At 40.3% G+C, this 21,279-nt stretch overlaps 1 protein-coding gene across 1 annotated transcript in view; it reads right to left on the bottom strand.

Moving 5' to 3' along the window:
* Positions 1 to 21,279, bottom strand: part of NT5DC3 (5'-nucleotidase domain containing 3) — a 61,489-nt gene that overhangs the window by 35,852 nt on the left and 4,358 nt on the right. The window contains exon 2 of the mRNA XM_057743440.1: positions 1,883 to 2,067. Coding sequence (XP_057599423.1) covers positions 1,883 to 2,067 — 185 coding nt within the window. The remainder of the gene's footprint in view (positions 1 to 1,882; positions 2,068 to 21,279) is intronic.

The raw sequence follows: 21,279 nt of genomic DNA, 5'->3' as shown, positions 1-21,279 counted from the left end.
TTTTTGGCAAGTGCCATCTCTGGCATTTTGAATAAGGACAAATGAGTTTCTTACTAAATCCACTGATAACCAAAAGCTGAGTGAATGAGGAAATATACTGTATCAAATGGTGAGGATGCAAAACTTATGGAAACTTTCACAGCATTAATAAAGGTATGATATCTAGAACCAGGAAGGTGATAGTCTCCCTCTATTCCACACTAGTCAGACCCCACCTGCAGCAACGTCTTCAGCTCAGAGCCTCACATTTAAGAGGGATAAACAGAGCACACACAAGATGATGAAAAAGTCTAGAAAAGAGGCCAAATGAGAATGGATGGAAAAGCTAAAAATAAACCAACTGGGAAAAGAGAAGTCCTGGAGGGCATAACGGTCCATGTACCACCCAGCCCATTACTCAAATAGTCAAATATAAAACATCAGTTTTCATGATTTACGTTTCTAGGTTACTCACGACCACCCTCCCCCAACCCCAGCCCACCTTTGTGGATAAACTCCTTCCAGACTCCACTGAAATATCACCTTCTTTGTTGTTTCCCCAGTTCCTTCAGGTAGAGCAAGTTGTTCCAACCGTCCTCTGCACACACCTAGCTCTCTGTTCAGATGTCTGTAGGGTTCCACCAAGCAAAGGCTTAATAATTTACCTGCTTACAGGACAGACTCCCCCACGAGGCTGTTAGTTCTCCAAGGACAGCACCTGTATCCTACTCACTTTCATCTTCCCTGCCTCTATGGCAGAGCTTAGCACAGAAGAGGCACTTAGTAAAGGGAGAATGAACGTGTGAAGGGATGAAGAGAAGGGATCAGTGGTAAAAGCTGCATGAAAGCAGAATTGTTCAACCCATGGAAGAATCTCCCCAAATTCAGAACACCTCCGGGAGCGATGCACTCTGGTCACATTTATTGGGATGCTGTGGGGGGTTCTCAAAGGTCACTGGTCCAGATGACCTCCGAGGAAGCTTCTCATCCTGGCTCCTAAAACGTGTACTCAAACTAGCCTATAGAAAATCACATTCAGTAATGAGTATTTCTTTCTTCCTTCCTTATTATAAGCTCTCAACAATACTATGCATCAAAAGACATTCCAAAAAAAAAAAAAAAGACATTCGAATATTCTTTATCTAAGAATGCAACTCAGTTCAGTTGAGAAGATGGCAACTCAGTTCAGTGATGAGGGTAAAACATTGCCCATGATTTGAAGAATTCCTTCCAACCAGAACTCAATAGGCTGCCACTGCATCAGGCTTTGGGAGAACCTATGTCACTGCTCAGTGAGAAAGGAGATGGCAAATGTCCGCGGCTGAATCTCCACTAATGAGTAACTTGTCTTGTCAGAGACATCTAAAGATTTTTTTTACACAAACAACTATCTTCCGGGTACAAAGTTTCAGTTAGGCAAGATAAATGAGTTCTGGAGATCTATTATACAACACAGTATCTACAGCTAACAATATTGTATTGCATACTCAAAATGTGCTAAGTGGGTAGATCTTATGTTAAGTGTTCTTACCGTACACACGTATACACACACACACACACACAACAAGAATTTGATAAAGGGGGCAGGAGGAAACTGTGGGAGATGATGGGTAGTTTATGACCTTGATGGTGGTTTCATACACTTACCCTGAAACTCAGTGAGTCACATGCATTAAATACATATAGCTTTTCACGTGTCAATCATACCTCGATAAAGTGGTTTTTTTAAAAAACTATGTTCCAGATGGAGTCATTTGGAATGGAACCAAATCTACTCATTCATTCAGCAACAATTTACTAAGTGACGTCTACTGTGCCAGGCACGAGGCCAGATCAGCTCACGGCTGGTCTTCAAACGCTAACAGGGAAGGGGAAGAGGACCGCGACGTCCCCGTGCTCTTACCCGGTGTTCGTTGATGAGAAGGTCCCGAGCGGCATTAAATATGAGTGTGTGGAGGTGCTTGGAATAAAACACCAAGGTGTAATCGTAATCAAAGCCATAGATCTCAATGTCTGACAGGCTCATCTCATTGTTTGAGAAGATGGCATCTGGATTCAACAAGTTGCTCATAATTGAAGGAACCAATTCTAGAAGTAAAGGGAAAAAACACATTACTTCCTATGATAAATAAAGGTTAATATGATTTCTAAACAAAATGAGTAAATTAAAGTGCAAGAGTGATTAGCTCTACCTTGAAAACATTATGCTAAGTGAAAGTAGCCAGTCATAAATGACCACATAGTGCTTGATTCAATTTATATGAAATATCTAGAATAGGCCAATCCACTGAGACAGAAAGTAGATGGTGCCTGCCTAGAACTGGGGGGATGGGGAGAAATGGAGTAATTGCTAATAGGCATAGAATTTCTTTTGAGAGTAATGAAAGTGTATCTAAAATTGAGGTGATGGCTGAACAGCTGTTCTGATTTCACTAAAACCCACTGAATGTGAAACTTTTAACTGGGTGAATTATATGGTACGTATATAACATCCTAACAAGACTTATAAAAAATATATTTGCTTCAACATCACAAAAAGATTTGTTTTTGTTTAAAAAAAATACATGCCAGTTACAGATTTTAAAAGATAGAGAAACATGTAGATAATTAAATATCACCCATCATAACATCACCCAGAAAAAAAAAACTATTAACATTTTATGTACTTTGTGCCAATACTGTTCTATGTATATAGTGTACATAATTGACTTTACATTGTACACAGCTTTGCGTTCCACTCTAAATTGAATATTCTATCATAATGGTTCTATCATTACAGACTTTCTGAGAATATAACTTTAAACCATTATATAAGATTCTGGTATATTGCACCAAATCAACCTTTTACTCTGTTACACACTTGGGTTTTTTCCTATTAAAAACAAACAAAAAAACACAGCAATAAGTACCTTCAGGTGTTCATCTTTGCCTTTCGGAAGATTTTTTTCAGATGGTTTATTAGAAAGATGATTAACCCCAGGATAGCATCAGGGTCCCCTGGGTCCAATGTTAGTTTTCAGTTTCTTTTTTGAGCAGTTCTGACTGCTTGTAAGAATTGCCATTTCATGACTTTTATTCTTTCTTGGAGATTTTCCAGAAATTCATCCTACCTTACAATTTTCATGAGTCCACTGGACCCTTTTAAAAATCTAAGATGCAATATGGGAGGTTAGTGATCTTATTTTCCAAAATCTTGAAATATTTTGCTATTTTATCATTGTGGGAATTATTTCATCATAAACTATCAATTATCCCCACCCATGATACAAAAAAATAAATAAATAAATAAAGCAGGAAAATGACAGGAGATTGCCCAAGATGTTGCAAGAGTGAAACAACATCATCCTTCAGCTTCCTCACTGCCCTGCCTAACCTACCACATCACTTTCAGAAAGGCACATAAAAGAAGTGTAAACATACTGTCTTTGCGGTCCATTTTTTAGCTTTCATGGAACACATTTGAGAATTCACAATTTTCTGTTTTCCACCCATAGCGGCAAAAAGCATAAAACTGACAGAAGACATTTCACAATTACTAGATGAGTCAGAAGGTGAATGCAAAGGGATAGTAGAAAGCAGCTTCCTAGAGACTAATAATGATGGAGAAACGGATCACATACGTGACATCTCAGGCTATGGGTCTTCAATGACCATATCCCAGATGAAATTTAGGAACAGAGATTGCACACTACATTTCTAAAGACAAAAAGGAAATACACTATTCTCATCCAGTCATTCCACAGGTGGTCATTTAACACAAAGCACCTCATCATGCAAGCAACTTTGCAGCAAGAACACAGACTGTCTCGTTTTGCTAAAAGAATATGTGACAGCATTCTCTCACCTTTTATGACAATTGTGCACCAAAATTTACCTGAAACAACTCATCAGTAAACAAATGCTGAAGGCAGGTGACTTCCTGGAGATAGGTATAAAACCACCAACACGTGCACACAAAAAGCGACTGTCTACATCTTATTACTAAAATTAAACTGTCTGTATTTTACTGCTCTTTGCATTACTAAAGGCCACCTCCTACTCTAAGAGCTAATGTTTATTAAGCACTTACGATGTACTACACGCTCAGAAGCACTTTATATCACCTCATTTAAAATATCTTTACAACAACCTTATGAGGGGAATGCTCTATTACCCCATCTGATGTATGAGGCACACAGAAATTTGCTGAAGGACACACAACCACCAAATAGCAGAGCTGGGATTTGAAGCTGGTAAGTCTGGCTTCAGAATCTGAGCTCTTAATGCCCTTCCCCAGGATTATGGAAATCAACAAGCATTTGAGAAGCGTGCATTTACTTTCTAAATAAAATGGAGTCAGTCCTTCCTCATTTCAACACTTGCCATAGAGTCTAAAGTGCTTCCTCCTTTCCTTCCGCTCACTTCTTTCTCACATTATCCACTTCTAAGCGGCCACCTGAAATATCCCAAAGGTACTACTTTCACAGGGTGACAACTCCAATCAGGGCACCATGCCAGCCACAACGATGTATTCTGAGCATTTCAGAAGGCTCCTTACAGCTGTGGGGCTTGGACTCCTTTGAGAACCTAACAGAAGCCATAGAATTCTCTCCCCACGTAAAAACACAAATAAAATTTTGTGCAAAACTTCAAGAAGGTTGACCCCTGAAGCCCATTCATGGTCACCAGGTAGGATGCCATATCACACCAACTTAAAACCAAGCCTTTACGTCCCCACACACAATGTCTAGGCCAAAGAAGGCAAATGAATGAATGGATGGATGAATGAGTGAGTGAATGAATGAATTTCTCTCCCAGTGACAACCTAGATATGACCGAGGCTGCTGAAAATCCAAATAGCCAAGATTCACCAACAATTCCATTTCTTCATTAGTTTCCCTTATCAAAATCAATGAGACAATAAACTAGGCTTTTTTTGTTGGTTTTTTTTTTTTTGTACATAAGATCCATCTGAGAATAGGAAAGACAGTAACCTTTCAAGAAACTTGAAGGCAGACAGCTCACAAGAACTAGTCCTGAGGAAGGGAGAAAACAGTAGCCTTAAGCTCTTCATCCAACACCGAAGACCATCTGGCCTTACATCATCAACGGGCCACTGCAGAGGATGTCATTTTCCAAATAGGACCACATGGCTCTGTCCATACCAAGTGACGCGAGATCGCTTACAGAGTGATCAAAAGCTCTTCTTTCACAAATGACCTTTCCAAGGGAAGTTCGCACGGCCTGTTGCCATTAGAAGTTTCTATTTAGAAATGGTGCTGGCAATAAAGTCAATCTCCCTCTCTGCTACCTGAGAAGAAGATGCGAAGCCCTCAAGGAAACACGACTGTGCTGGAACATGGTGCTGACAGTCAGCACGTCTCCAGAAGCTGCCCAGGAATGAATTCCCCACTGCAGGGAAAGCCCAAGGTGTATCAAGCACGTGGACACCATCACCAGAAAGCTTACATGTTTCATCTGTCATCTCTCGAAATAAACACGAAGAACATCAGCAGCTTAAAAGGATCTCGACAGCCCAAGCAACCACTTCAAAAAAGTGCTAAGAATAAATGCAAGTCATTACAAGCCAAAAAAAAAAAAAGAATGCCAACCACTCAGAGAGAAACGGTGTGTCTAAACTCTGGACTCCAAAGTATAAACAGAAGAGCCCTTAACTAGTCAGTTATGTACTTTCCCAAAGCAGAGACAAGAGTGAGTATGAATTTAGAGAACGAATTCCTTTCACACCTAATGGATGGTGACAGCAAGACTACACAACAAGGACAAGACAGTTCTGTTGCTCTGCCCAAAGCTCCGACCAGAGCCGAGTTCCAAGGCAGCCACCCTGAGCTGAGAGGCGAGCGCCTTTCCTGGCACAGGACGGCAGACTGGGCATCCCCTGCACACGCGCCAGCTTCCTGTCACCCACCACTCATCCCACAGAGCATTAGGACACTCGGTGGGTCACCTATAGGAAACACCTGTAAGCTTGCTGGGGTTCTGTGTTTATTTTTATTGTGGTAAAATACCCATAACACAGAATTTACCATCTTTACCATTTTGAGTGTACAGCGCAGCGGCATTAAGGTGAGTCACACTGTGGTGTGACCATCCCACCACCCATCTCCAGAACTCTTTTCATCTTGCCAATCTGAATCCGTACCAATTAAACACCAGCTCCCCATTCCTCCTCCCCCAGCCCCTGGCAACTACGATTCTACCTTCTGTCTCTAGGTACCTCATACAGGGAGAATCATACAGTATTTGTCTTCTGTGATGGGCTCGTTTTATTTAGCACAATATCTTCAAGAGTCATTCACATGTTGAAGCACGTGTCAGAAGTTCACTCCTTTTTAAGGCTAATTAATATTCCATGGTTGGTATATCCACATTTTGTGTATAGGTTCACCCGTGACAGCACACGGACACTTGGGCTGAGCTCCCCTGTCGGCTATTGTGAACAGCCCTGCTATGCACGTGGATGGACAAACATCTCTTTGAGCCCCTGCTTTCACTTCTTCAGCACATATACCCAGAAGTGGACTTGCTGGATCACAGGGTAACCTGATTTTTAATTTTCTGGGGACCCACCATACTGTTTTCCATAGCCACTACACCATTTTCTGTTGTTTTGGAGTTTTGGTGGGTCTTCTGGTTTTGTTTTTGTAAGATCACCACAGAAGAATTCCTTCCTCGCCTTAACTTTATCTTTACTTCTGAGTACGAAGGAAATCAGAACTTAGGTACAGAAGTCAGACATTTCTCCACCTATTCAAGGGAAGATTTTTAAACCGCATAAAGATCTGAGTTTGGGAAATACAATTTTTGACAAGTACTTCGTTCCCTGTAATGTTCAGAAATGCACAACTCTCCCTTAATAAAGGCCTCCAGCCTGACAGAGCAGCATGTGGGGACAATGCTGAGTAGAAATCCATGGCCTGAGTCATGTCAAGGAATATTCCTAATGTCCTCAGAAAGGCAATCTACTGTCCCTTAGCCCCTGCGGACACTGCACTGGGAAGCTCTAAACGGATACATCCCCTGCTCTCAGCACTATCCCAGGAACAGGTCAGATAAAGTCAGCAGGAGGGGTGTAAGGGATGAGTCAGGCCCACTGAGGTCCTGGAGGGAGCCCGTGGTGGGCAGTGACTGTGGGCCCTGGCCGTCTGTGCTACCCGGCGTGGCTAGACCACCTCGTCATCACTCACATCCTCTCCTTCCAGGCACATGGACAGGATGACAACCCTCCCTTCACCCCTAACACTCCCAATCCTGCTCTGGCCATCAGATTGTGGGCAGAAGTGACATGGGTCACTTCCAGGCCAGAACACGCTCCCAACCCTGCTGTATCTATCACAGACACGTGTGCCATGAAGACACCACAAGATGGAGATGCCTGGAAGGCTAGGCCACCACATAGAGGGCAACTGCCCTGGAAAGGTGCCTGAGGCCCCAGGAGACTTTGCAGGAGTGAGAAATAAACTGTGGTTAGAGCTGCCTATACTAACCCGCTGAGATTTTTGGTGCCGCTTGTCACTGCAGCATAACCTAACGTAACCTGAGTGATAACACCTTCCATTTCTCCAGTATGCTCAATTACTCTGGGAAACCGCCCCTCCCCAACATGCAGACTGTGTGGTCTTGGGGAGGTTCTGTTCCTGACCCTGGGAGGAGATCATGTGACCCAAACATGGTCAAAGAGAACCCCTGAATTCCCTTACCAACACAGACTCATTTGGGGCAGCAACAGAAAACCCTACAATCATTCTCATATGGCGCCTACAGCCACAGAGAACCAATGAGTCCAATCAAGCAAACTGCTGGATTTATAAGGGAATTTCAGGAAAGAGACACTCATTTCTTTCAAATATAGACCTGAGAGGATATAAATCTGGAGACATGAGGGGCCCCCTCTAGGAACCTGAAAAAGAGGCCAATGGGGAAGAGAGCAAGGTCAAGAGATGGATAGAAGCCACCCAACCACATCATCTGAACATGGATCAAGTCAATCTTGAAGCTGGTACTACCTCTGGATTTTTCAACAGCACGAGCCCATAAAATATCTTTTAAGACTTGTAACTAAAAGTTCATTTCAAGGATATTCGACCACTCAAAATTCCTACAAATTTCAACTTCCAATGTGGCATCAAAGGCAGTCCCCAATTGGACTTCAGTCCATCTTTCCAATCTTAAATTCTCCTTCATATGCCCTACTTTCAACAGGATGGGCAATCTACTACTCTGTATTCTCTAGAATATACTGTAATCGAATACCAACTTGAATAATATTTTCCAAGAATATTCTACCTCTTTGCCTAATTAAATAACTACTGCTAAGCTATATGGAAGGGATGTCAAGAAAGATTTTCCTTCACACCATGCTGCCAAACAAGCACCATTTCAATCAGAGTTAAGGGTTTTGTTTTTTGGGTTTTTTGAGCATTAAAAAGGTGGGGAAAATATACAGATTACTATTTATTTCATCTCAGAATAGAACATAGCTTTCCAAATGTAAAAGCAATAGAATAAATCACAAAAGGAAAATATCAACAGCTTTACAATACAGAAATTTTAAACATCTGTGTATCAAAAATTATCACAAATTTGAGGGGGAATGGTTATATTAGACAAAATTAAAAGATAAACAGCAAAAGACTAATATTCTTAATGTAAAAAAAAAAGCCATACAAATCCAATAAAAAAATAATAAAGGCTATGTCTCACAAGAAAGGAAATTAAATGGCTAATAAACATAAATGTGCAACCATTTCAATTATTTTTTAAAAAGCAAACACTAAAACATTAGAGAGTTAAGAGCAGCTCTCTCTGAAAGGTGGGATTACAAATGGTTTTACTGTCTTTATTTCAGTTACATTTTTTTCTATAATAAGCAGGTGTTAGTTGGCTAAGAAACAAAAGTAAGGATGTCATTCTTCTCCAATGAGATTGCAGTGGTGTTTTTGTTGCTGTTCTTGTTGTTATTTGTATGTGGTTTTCTTTGGGGGTGGGGTTTCTACCCTTTTAGTTTTTAATGATACAACACAGAGTGGGTGCTGGGACTGGGCAGCCTCACCCCTTGCTGTTTAAGAGTATAAATTGGTTCAAGCTTTCTGGAAAGCAGGCTGGCAGTAAGTACCAAGAGTCTTTTTAAAATATTCATACCCTTTGACCTAGTAATTCTCCTTCTAGGAATGCATGCTAAGGAAACATTCAGAGATGTGGATAAAGATTTATACACAAAGATTTCACTGCATTTATATTAAAAAGCAAAACCTGGGAGAAAACATGCTCCATCTGGAGGCCCAAACATACACATATCAGATATCTGAACTCAGGAACCAAACATGTTAACAGAAAAATGTTTAAACAGGAAAGCTCAAATGAACTTGAAAAGCCCTGAAGTTCAATTTTTGGTAACGCAAAAGCCATGATCCCAGAGACATTAAGATGACATTTTTCTTTAATTAACTAGACTTTTTCTTTTTGGAAATATGCCCTAGACATCAAGCTGCTGTCCTAAAAGAAGAGGAGGAGGAGGAGGAAGAGGAGGAGGACAAGGAAGAGAAGGAAGAGAGGAGGAAGAGGAGGAGGAGAATATACAGATATGAAGTCCCTGAAGCAGAAAAGAAAGAAGAAAAAAATGAAAGAAAGAAACGTTTTTCCCAGAGAATTTTAGAGCTTCAAAAAACAGAAGAAAAGCCTCCATTTTCCCCACTGACAGTCGGCTCTCTGTATCCTAGGGTTCCACATTCGCAAATTCAACCAACTGCAGATAGAAAATACAACAACAACAACAAAAATTCCAGAAAGTTCCAAAAAGCAAACTTGAATTTGCCACATGCCAGCAACTATTTACATGGCCTTTACACTGTATTTGCAACTATTTACACAGCATTTATATTGTATTTAAAACTATTTACATGGGATTTACATTTATTAAGTATTATAAGTAATCTAGAGATGATTTAATGCACATGAGAGGATATGCTTAGGTTATATGCAAATACTACACCACTTTACATAAGGGACTGGAACATCGTGGATCTCAGGGTCCTGGAGCGGATCTCCTGGGACCGAAGAGTGACTACACCACCACATAGCTTTCTTTGAATCTTCCCAGTGCTCAATGGACCAACAAGTTATCCTAGTGGCTAATCATGATGTGCATCTGCGACATACCAGGCACCACATGAAGCAATGCACATGGACCCCACTTAACACAAGACACTAGTTATCATACCCACTTTACAGGAGGAAAATGAGACAACTACCAGCTTGGGGTCATATATCTTTGCCTGCAACATATTTCTTTATGTTCCTGTATCAACAAAAGTTAGAGCAAATTTTAAATATTTATTTTCCCTAATTTAACAAAATCTTAACTTCTGGTTATATTTCATAATACTTCTATATTTCATGAATATTCATAAATATTCAAAATATTTTATGAATTAGTTCACATTCACTTAACACAGCTTCAAATTCTCTTTTTAAAGTTCACATGTAGATTGAAAACAACAAGCTTTCAAATTTTCTTTTAAAAGTATACATACAGATTGAAAATACATTAAAAAAAAAAGCACAGGGACTTCTTGTTTCTAAGGCAAAGCAGTATTTATATCTCCCCCAACTGTTTCCACAAGTGAACTCAAGGTTCCATATGCAAATTTTAAAACTTAAACTTCTCACCTATAACTTGCAATTAAAAATAACAACAACAACAACAAAAAGACAGCCCCCACTGTAGGTGATTTCCTCTTAAACTTCCCTACATTACAACTTCCTTCCCTCAAGCAAGACTTGGGCAGAGGCCAGTGAGTCCTACTACTGAGGATTTCATGGTCTCTGAAATATGTGAATTTGTTCTGGTGCAATTGATACGTCAGGGAACAATGTGACTAGAAGACAAGTTTCACAGCTTTCTTTAGGATATTGCTTCCTGCCAACAAATGTTATTTGATATGGTTGTGTCCACTTAAGATCCTTTCTGCTGATAAGCAGTTACAGAGAAATAAAACTATGTAGCAAGTATGACTTGGGATCAGGCAATTCATAAGAGCATGAATTACTATTAGACCTTAGAGATTTTAAAACAACTATTCTTTACACAGATGGCCAATAGGCACATGAAAAGATGCTCGACATCACCAATTATTAGAGAAATGCAAATCAAAACTACAATGAGATATCGCCTCACACGGGTCAGAATGGCCATCATCAAAAAGTCTACAAATAACAAATGCTGGAGAGGCTGTGGGGAAAAGGGAACCCTCCTACACTGTTGGTGGGAATGTAAGTTGGTGCAGCCACTATGGAACACAGTGTGGAAGTTCCTTAGAAAACTAAAAATAGAACTACCATATGATCCAGCAAACCCACTCCTGGGCATATATCCAGAAAAGACGAAAACTCTAATTCAAAAAGATACCTGCACCCCAACGTTCACAGCAGCACTATTCACAATAGCTGAGACAGGGAAGCAACCTAAATGTCCATCAACAGAGGAATGAATAAAGAAGATGTGGTACATATATAAAAAGGAATACTACTCAGCCATAAAAAAAGAACAAAATAATGCCATTTGCAGCAACATGGATGCAATCAGAGATGATCATACTAAGTGAAGTAAGTCAGAAAAAGACAAATACCATATGATATCACCTACACGTGGAATCTAAAATAATGACACGAACCTATTTACAAAACAGAAACAGACTCACAGACATGGAGAACAGACTTGTAGCTGCCAAAGGGAAGGGGGCTGGGGGAGGGTGGAGTGGTAGATTGGGATTTGCAAATGGATAAACAACGAGGTCCTACTGTATAGCACAGGGAACTATATTCAATATCCTATGATAAACCATAATGGGAAAGAATATTAAAAAAAAGAATGTATATATAACTGAATCACTTCACTATACAGCAGAAAGTAACACTGTAAAACAACTACACCTCAATTAACAATTTTTTTCTTAAAATAAAAAATAAAAACTATTTTTAACCAGAAACTGTTTTCTCCAGTATCTCCAATAACCATTCAGTTGTTCATCACTTTTACTTCTGCAACAGCCCAATAAAAGATTCCTATATGAAACAAAGTGTCTGAGGCATCCTTTTCTATGAAGGTGAACATCTATGGGGTTCCCTGCCCAGCACACCCCAACCCTTAGATAAGAAATATCCCTTCCCCACCTCTAAACACATTCTAGGCTCTTCCAGGACCCTGTCCCACCCCTCCAGCTGCAGCTGTTCAGACTAGAACACCTGCCTTGCCCAGGCCACTTCTAGGGTCCCACCTCCAGAGGTGGGTACCTGCCTCAAACCAGGCTAAACCAGAGTCCCTCCTTATCTGTCTTCACTATACAGCTTTACTGCACTATAAATGATATACAATGAACTGTACATAGAGCAGACAGTTGGATAAGGTGTGACACACACACCTATGAAGCCATCATCAAAATAAAGATAATAAGTGTATATCTCACATCTCCAAACAGTTCCTCGCACCTTTTTGAATCCCACCTCTCCCTCTGTCCCTCCATCCCTGCCCAGCCCCAGGCAACTGCTGTCCTTCTTTAGGTCAGATGCATTTGCATTCTCTAGAACTTTATATAAATGGGATTATACAGTGTGTAATATGTTTGTAAACTGATTTTCCTGCTTACTAAACCCTCAGGAATTTTCTCAGTAAACACTTCCTGCACACCCACTATGTGCCAGACACTGTACAGGGCACTCTGCAGGGATTATTAGAAAAATAATAGCAAAGCACAGGCTCTGTAGTGAGCAACACCCCAGCAGTGGGGGAGACCAAGAAACATCATGCTGACAGCTGGAGACAAGAGGAACTTAACACAGGGCTGGGTGAGCCCGCAGAGGGCGGCAATTCGGCAGTCATTCTATCGCATCTCTTCATCTCAAAAGACGCTTTCACTTTTTCCATGACTTCAGATATTTTGCACCATCTCCAGGGAAAAGCAATCCATGACAAACAGAGTTAGTCATCCGAATAATTAATAATGCACAGGACATTTACACTACTCCCACCAAAAGTTAAAATTATATCTTATTACTTTGTAAGTAATATCCATAATTCTGACTGCTCCATAGAAATCCATCAGGCGTCCTAACGTTCCAAACATAAAATTACATGCAACTGCCCTTGAAATAAAATTATATACAGTAATGGTTTAATGACAACCTAATCTTAAGTCATTCAATAAAAAACAAACAACTGCTCAAAAGAAAAGTACATTTGTTTCAAGGGAAGATCTTAGAAAAAAGAAAATTTAGTCATATCAGAAGATCAAATACGAGGCAAACTATCACGAATTTTGGTTCAAAGCACAGAGGAAATGAAAAGAATAATTATCAGTGCCTTCCACACGCCCTGCATTGGGCACTTCTCACTCGCTATATCCATTCATTATCTCAGCATGAGAGCTCCATGAGATAAATACCACTATCCCCAATTTGCAGATGAAAAAATAAATGTGAGAAGTCAAGTAACTGGCCCAAGGCTGCCCAAGTAACAAATAATAAAAGGTAAGTCGAACGCATGGCAGAATGTTTTGGCACATAAATGTCAGTGCTTCATAAATGTCAACCCCTCCTCCTTTTCTCTACTCGTCCATTCCGTGGCTCAGCACAATCTGGGACCCTCCACACACATGCTCCTTCAGGGGATCTCTGATCAAAACTATTTTTTATAATTATCCTAAAATGTGGTAAACAAAATAATGGCTCTCAAAGACATGCACATCCGAATCCCTGGAAGCTGTGAATTACATTACCCTACGAGGAAAGGGGGAATTGAGGTTGCAGATGGAATTAGGGCTTATTTATCAGCTAACTTTAAGATAAAGAGTATCCTGGATTTTCCAGACTGGCCCAATGTAATCACAGGGTCCTTAAGTGTAAGGCAGAAGTTTCGGTGTCAGAGTAATGTGACGTGAGAAAGACCAACCAGCTGTTGGTGGCTTTGAAACCGGAAGGGGCCATAAAGCAAAGAATGCGGGAAGCCTCTAGAAACTGGAAAAGGCGAGGAAACCTTTTCCAGTGGAGCCTCCAGGAAGGAATGCAGTCCTGCCAACACCTTGATTTTAGCCCAGTTAGACCCATTTCAGACTGCTGACCTCCAGAATTATAAGATAACCAATTTGTCTTAAGTCACTAAATTTGTGATACTTTGTTACAGGAGTGGTATTTCACACAGAGATTATTTGCCATTTTCACTCTTGTTCTCTCATCAATGTACAGTGGAGCTTTCCAGAGACTACATGAGGTTCAATACTGCAAGAGACTGAATGCAGCATCAGATCTGAAAATCCAGTTGTCTTTTATTAATCCAGATATTATAGATTTTTGCAAAAATGTGAGACCACGACATTCTTCTGCTTTTATTTTGGAAAACAGTCACTTTTCATAAAAAGTATGTCATTTATGTTAACTACAGATTTATTGCTGTTATTTTAATCAATAAATGTATATTCTTTAAATCTCTCGGTTTTGATTTCCAATACAGTCACCGTCGGTATAACCTATATAAACAAAAACTTTGGGACCTTCAACAATTTTAATTGTGTAAGAGTCCTAAGAGCAAGAAGTTTGAAAATTGCCACCCTAGCTAGGCCTGCTTGTCCGCTATTACAGCTAAAGTAACCGGCACATGGATGCTGCCCAAATTAATGAATGGATGTGCAAACAACATCCTGATATTTTGGTATCAATCATGTTTCTCAAGTAGATTTTCCGGCTCCAAAGAGAGCAAAAGAAACATTCCAATCCACTTGGAGAGTTTCATTTCTAAATACAAATGAAAATTTTATTCAGGTTTACATATCAATATCTTAGACGATCACTTAGTATAAAACAGTTCCTCAAAACCCTAGCAAACTGAGAAAGATGACTTTCTCAAAGTGAAGGTCCAACTCATTTAAGGACAAAAGTTTCCTACAGAACCCAGCCTGATCAATCATCCAGCCTCCCTCTGCACCATGTCAACAACGTAACATGCAGCACCTAACTTTAAAAAAAAAAAGTAAAAATAAAAACTATCATTTTCTTCTAAGCATTTGCTAAGGCATAACAGGCACATAAAGAAGCACTGGAGGAAAACAGTATTCTTCCGCAACTGGCTAAGTGCGTTTTTTTAACATTTGAGAATGTATAAGGAAGTTTATAAAAAAGCGTTTTTGGTTTCATGTTTCTTTCTTCTGAAATATACCTTGTCAATACAGCAATGACCTGGCTGATGGGAAACTGCACACAAGTTAACCCAGCAGGGAACTCCTGAGGCGTCTAACAGAAGTAAGGATGCTGACCACGGAGGAGCCGATTCCTCCCTCCGCCTTGAACCAGTCCAGCGACAGGTGGCCCCCTGTGGCCAGCACCAAGCATCAACGTGAGATATCAACAAACTCGGGTGAATGTGAAGGCAAGCCTCCAAAACAATGGAGCCAAAGGGGACGGCCAGGATGACGCATGATCACCATCTTCCTATTTAAGCAGCTATCATATGGAAGGGGCATTGGAATTACATACTCTCTGTGACTCAGGCCATCCGAAATAAAAACTGGCAGCCTTGTGATCACATGGCAAACTCAAGCAGGTGCCAGATGGCCACGAACGAGGGCTACGGAAAACGGATTCCTTCTCCAAGCAGAGGACTGGACTCCATGACCTCCAGCAGCCCCTCTGGTTCTCTCCTGTTTTAGGAATTTCTTTCCTACCTGAAAACGTGAAAATTATTATGTGGCATGGTTCTCCCTTAAGCCCTTTTGCTATTTTCCTGTAGCCACAGATCATCAATATCACACACCTAAACAAAAGATTTCTAAAGAATATGTCACACTATTTTTCTAAAATACACAGAAAGGTATAAACATAATACAAACAACACCCGGTTCCCACCATGCAGCTTAGGAACTAAACCCTCTAAGAACTCACCTGCACTCTCCTCCTGCCGAGGAGATGGGTGTTTATCATTCTTCCTGCCTTTCTTTAGACTATGACCACATACATGTGTATCCCTACAAGGGATTTACAGTATCTTTTATGTCTTCAAATCTTTTATAATTAGTATACATCTGCAACTTGCTTTTTTCACTCAGTCTTATTTTTGTGAGGCTCATCCATGTTGATATATAAGCACAGCTTTGGTTCAGGAGTCAACCTACCTTTTCTATGAAGGTCCAGTTAGTAAACACTGTGTGCTGTGGAAGCCACATAGTCCCTGTTGCACCTGCTCAACTCTGAAGTCAACTCAAAAGGAGCCAAAAAAAAAAAAAAAAATTTGATACATAGAAACAAATGGGTGTGGCTGTGTTCCCATAACAGGAGGCTAGATTTGGTCTGTGAACTGTAATTTGCAACTCTTCCCATAGTAAACATTATTTCCTCTCAATGCCATTTCAGTACTTGTCTGATAGTGATACTTGCTAGTTTTCTTTGGTTGGAGTTTGCCTGAGATGTCTGCTCCCGTTCTGTTAATTTCAACCTTTTCTACATCTTTATTTAGGGGTGTATCTCTTATGAAGAGCATCTAGCTAGACTGTTTCTTATACATGATCTGATGATCTTTTAATCTGAGTTTACCATGATCACTGATAAATTTGGAATTTTTCCACCATCATCTTTTCATGATATTCCCTGCTTTTTCTCAGTTTACCTCCTCTCCTGCTCTCTTTCAGACTGAACTCTGTATAGACAATAAGTGATAGATTTACTCACAGGTCTACCAATTTCTTTGTTCCCCCTTTGGGTCTGGGTTGAAGGTCTATTCATCCAGGAGAGTCTGCGCTTGCTTCTACCAGGAATCCCAGGACACTATCACTTTTAGTTCGTTTCTCATATGAGACTACACAAGCAGACCGCACAAGCAGAATAAATTCACACCCATGTAAGGATAAGCCTGTGATTACAAGGTCATGGGGAGACTTTCACCATACACCCACCTACACAGGAGAAAGTCTAGAGCAGAGACCAAGAGTGACAAACTTCCCTATTGTCTCTGCATGGAAGGTGGCCCTTTGTAGGACTGTCCTTTACTGGACAGTCTCAGACTGTGTGTGTGTGCGTGTCCCCTCTCAGCAGAATAGAATTTACAGGCATCTGTGTGTGTGTGTGTGTGTGTGTGTGTGTGTACACGCTCCCTCCCAGCAGACACAGCCAATAAAACCCAATAAATGTTCCCAAGACCATAACACCTTCAGGGTTGTTCACCAATCTTTATTTTCAGCTCCTGTGATTTCTCTTCAGTTGCTCAGAGCTCAGCTATACATGCAGACAATGCTCTCTGTATTTTTCATTTTCCCATGAGGATCCTGTACAAAAAGGCTTTGAGACTATCCACCTCATCTACCAAACTGCTAAAAGCCAAAATCCAAAAGAACTTTAAAACACAGAGTGCGTCCGTGTTTCCACATGTCTTCAAGAGCTCAACTAAGGATAGGTTTCCAAAGCCAGCTTGTAAAAGTACAGATTCCTAGGCCCTGGCTCCGTGAATCGGAATCCCCAAGGCTAGATCCTCGAAATCTTTTTTTTTTTTTTAAACAAGCTCCCAGGTGATTCTGATATGCCCACCAAGTTCAAGAACTACTGAAAAAAAAAAACATTTTTAATTCCACTTACCTTCAAAGACTGACAAAATTATTTCTGCATCTCCTTTTTATATTTTTATCTCTTTTCACTTCCTGTTTATGCTATCCAAGATGCCCTAGTGAAAGAGGGAAAAATATTCTAGATTTCAACCCCTCACTCTGCTGGTGGGTCACCCTACCACCTCCACAACAGTTTCAGAAAACCTCAAACGTGTCAGGCCCCAAACATGTCATTATTCCAGGCAGACTTCTGGCTGTTATGTGCAAGTTTTAATGTAGAAAACAGTCCCCATGCTGAGTTCTACCTCCATAAGCATCCCACCACGTCAGTCCTTCAAGCTTTCTTGCAGGATAACAGAGGGGATAAATGAGCGCTGGATTCACCAAATGATGCTTCAGCAACCCCTTGGAATAATATACAAAATTGTTTGTGTATGTGCATGCTTGAGTTATGTGTAATAGTGCAAATGTGTATATTTCTCTAAAAACAGAATACACAGCTTTCTCCAGATTCTCAAAGGTTCTCTATTATTCTCTCTCTGCTGCATAGAAAAAGCATGTGTCTTTCTCCAAAGAAGACACACAGATGGCCAAGAGGCACACGGAAAGATGCTCAACATCACTAATTATTAGAGAAATGAAAATCAAAACCACAATGAGGTACCACCTCACACTGGTCAGAATGGCCATCATTAAAAAATCTACAAATAACAAATGCTGGAGAGGGTGTGGAGAAAAGGAAACCCTCCTACACTGTTCATGGAGATGTAAACTGGTGCAGCCACTATGAAAATCTGTATGGAGATTCCTCAAAAAAACTAAAAGCAGAGTTGCTGTATGATCCAGCAATCCCACTCCTGGGCATATAACAGGATAAAACTATAATTCAGAAAGATACATGCACCCCTATGTTCACAGTAGAACTCCTCACAATAGCCAAGACATAGAAACAACCTAAATGTCCCTTGACAGATGAATGGATAAAGGCAGGGTACATATATACAATGGAATACTACTCAGCCATAAAAAAGGACAAAATAATGTCATCTGCAGCAACATGGATGCAACTAGAGATGATCATACTAAGTGAAGTAAGTCAGAAAGAGAAAGACAAATACCATATTATATCACTTATATGTGGAACCTAAAATACAACACAAATGAAATCTACAAAACAGAAACAGACTCACAGAGAACAGACTTATGGTTGTGGGGATGGGGAGGGAAGACGGGGAGTTTGGGATTAGTAGATGCAAACTATTATATATAGGATGGATAAACAACAAGGTCCTACTGTAGAGCACAGGGAACTATATTCAATATCCTGTGATAAACCATAGTAGAAAAGAATATGAAAAAGAATGTGTATATATATATATACATATATATATATGCATAACTGAATCACTTTGCTGTACTGCAGAAATTAACACAGCATTGTAAATCAACTATACTTCAACAAAATAAATTTTAAAGAAAATAAAAACCATATTTCTGGTTACAATAATGGATTTGTACATTATTAATATACATTCTTGTTATGATATTATTAGAACTTCCTAAAGTATTCTTTAGAACATCTATTTTGAACTATAACCTCAAAAAAAGGAGTTCCACGGTCAAATTTATTTGGGAAGTACTATACCTCCATCTCCCTCTTGGATCATGTATTTTAAAGGCTCTGATTCACTAGCTCTGATAAGCCTATCTGTAAAAAAGCTCCTTTAACATACATTTTGCACATTTCTTTAACCACATCTCTCATAAGATGGTGGAACTCAGTCTGAGAAACACTGGCCTAATTTTTAAATTATCTTACAGGTATCTCTTTAACCCACTGCGGTTCCTCAAGGGAAGGGTTTGCATTTTGTACAAGGGTGAGTCAAAAATTATACACACTCCGGTTATATTAAAACCTCTGTTTGGCCACAGTCTTATCAGCACTTTCCGTTCAAGGCTACTGTCTCCCTAGTCACTGGTGTGCAAGTGTGAACGTGTTACATCAGTTCATTTGTAACTGTGGTGCGAGCAAAAGTGTATGCCCCACTTGTGATTTGCACGAAAGAAGAGCAGCATGCAGTGATTCGTTTTTTGTGGTCTGAGGGTGTACCTGGTGCCGTTATTTATCAAAGGCTTTGTGCGCAGTATGGAGGAAGTGTTTTGTCATGAACAAGTGTGTATGAATGGATAGAGAAGTTCAAGGAAGGTCGCACAAGTGTTAGCCATCAAGAAGGAGCCAGATGCCCAACCACGTGAAGACAGTGGCTCGCAGCTCAGGCTAAAACATTTTTTAATGAGGGAATACGAAAGCTTGTTGACAACTGGACGAAGTATACTGAAAAGCAAGGAGGTTATGTCGAAAAATGATATTTGTCTTTTCTAAAAGTTAATTAAAATAAATTCTACAGCCAGAGTGCAGATAATTTTTACTCACCCTCGTACTTATTCTATACACACTAAGTTCACATCCTTGTGCTACACACAGTCCTCACTAAACATCAACCAAGAATTAATTCTAAATAAATCCTTTGACACCCTGTAAAAGCTTATTCTAACACGTTGCACTTATCCCCATACTTCTTTCCACAACTTAATATACTTCATAGCCAAGCAGCCAAATGTTCTAAAGAGACCAGGCTCTGAGATGACCTCTGAAGCAGGGGAATCCACCAGGCACCCAAATGTATGGCTGGAGTAACTCCTCTTGAAGGCACAAGAATGTTCCATTCTTAGGTAACGGGCCAGGATAACTGTCTGATGAGCACACAGGGAAGCCCAGGGATTCAGTTCAAAGAAGTCGCTCACAACAGAAATAACAGAAAATAACACACACATATATCCATCCCTTTAAATTATAATCACACAATGATTCCTTAAGACTTTACGACAAGGTTTCTCAGTCTTGGCACTATATACATCTGAAGCTGGGTTATTCTTTGGGGGCGGGGCGTACTATACATTGTAGGATGTTCAGCAACATCCCTGGCCTCCACCCACTAGAGGCCAGCATCGCCCCCTTTGTTGTGACAATCAAAAAGGTCTCCAGACATTGCCAAACATCCCCTGGGGGTCAAAATGCCCCCCTCCCTTACTCTGGTTGAGACCCACAGTTCTATAGGAAATTTTTGCTAGAGGTAACCAATAAGGAAATAAACCAGTATTTCTTTTCCTAACAATATAAAGAACCTTCTCTTTGGGCTGAGTTTGACTTAAGATACATAAATATTACATGTCCAGAAACCTCAGGTTTAAAAAAAGGAACAAATCCCAAGTGAGGGACAGTCTACAAAGTATGTGAACAGTATTCCTGAAAACTGTCAAGGTCATGGTAAACAAGGAAATTCTAAGACACTGTCACAGCCAAGAGCCCAAAAAGACGTGATAACTAAACGCAGTCTGCTATTGTGGATGGGATCTTGGGAGTAGAAATGGACGCTAGGTTAAACACTAAGGAATTCTGAATTCAACATGGACTTTGGTTAATACTGATACATACTGACAATGAGTCAATACTGGTTACCTGTGACAAATGTACCTAAAGGGTTCTACACCCAATTCCAATGTGAGTTTTTTCCCCAGGCCACCAATTCTTGGACACAGCAGGGTGTCCTACAACACAACTCACTTCTGACACCTCCTAGGGAGAGCATCACATCCTACAGGTTAAGGGCTCAGTCCTACAAGACTGCCCCCTGCCCAACTTCAACTGCAAGTCCAGGTG

This window comes from Hippopotamus amphibius, chromosome 7, assembly GCF_030028045.1.
Source record: "Hippopotamus amphibius kiboko isolate mHipAmp2 chromosome 7, mHipAmp2.hap2, whole genome shotgun sequence".
Lineage (NCBI taxonomy): Eukaryota > Metazoa > Chordata > Mammalia > Artiodactyla > Hippopotamidae > Hippopotamus > Hippopotamus amphibius.
Note: the sequence above shows the minus strand (reverse complement) of the source record. Positions and strands in the feature narration are given on the sequence as shown.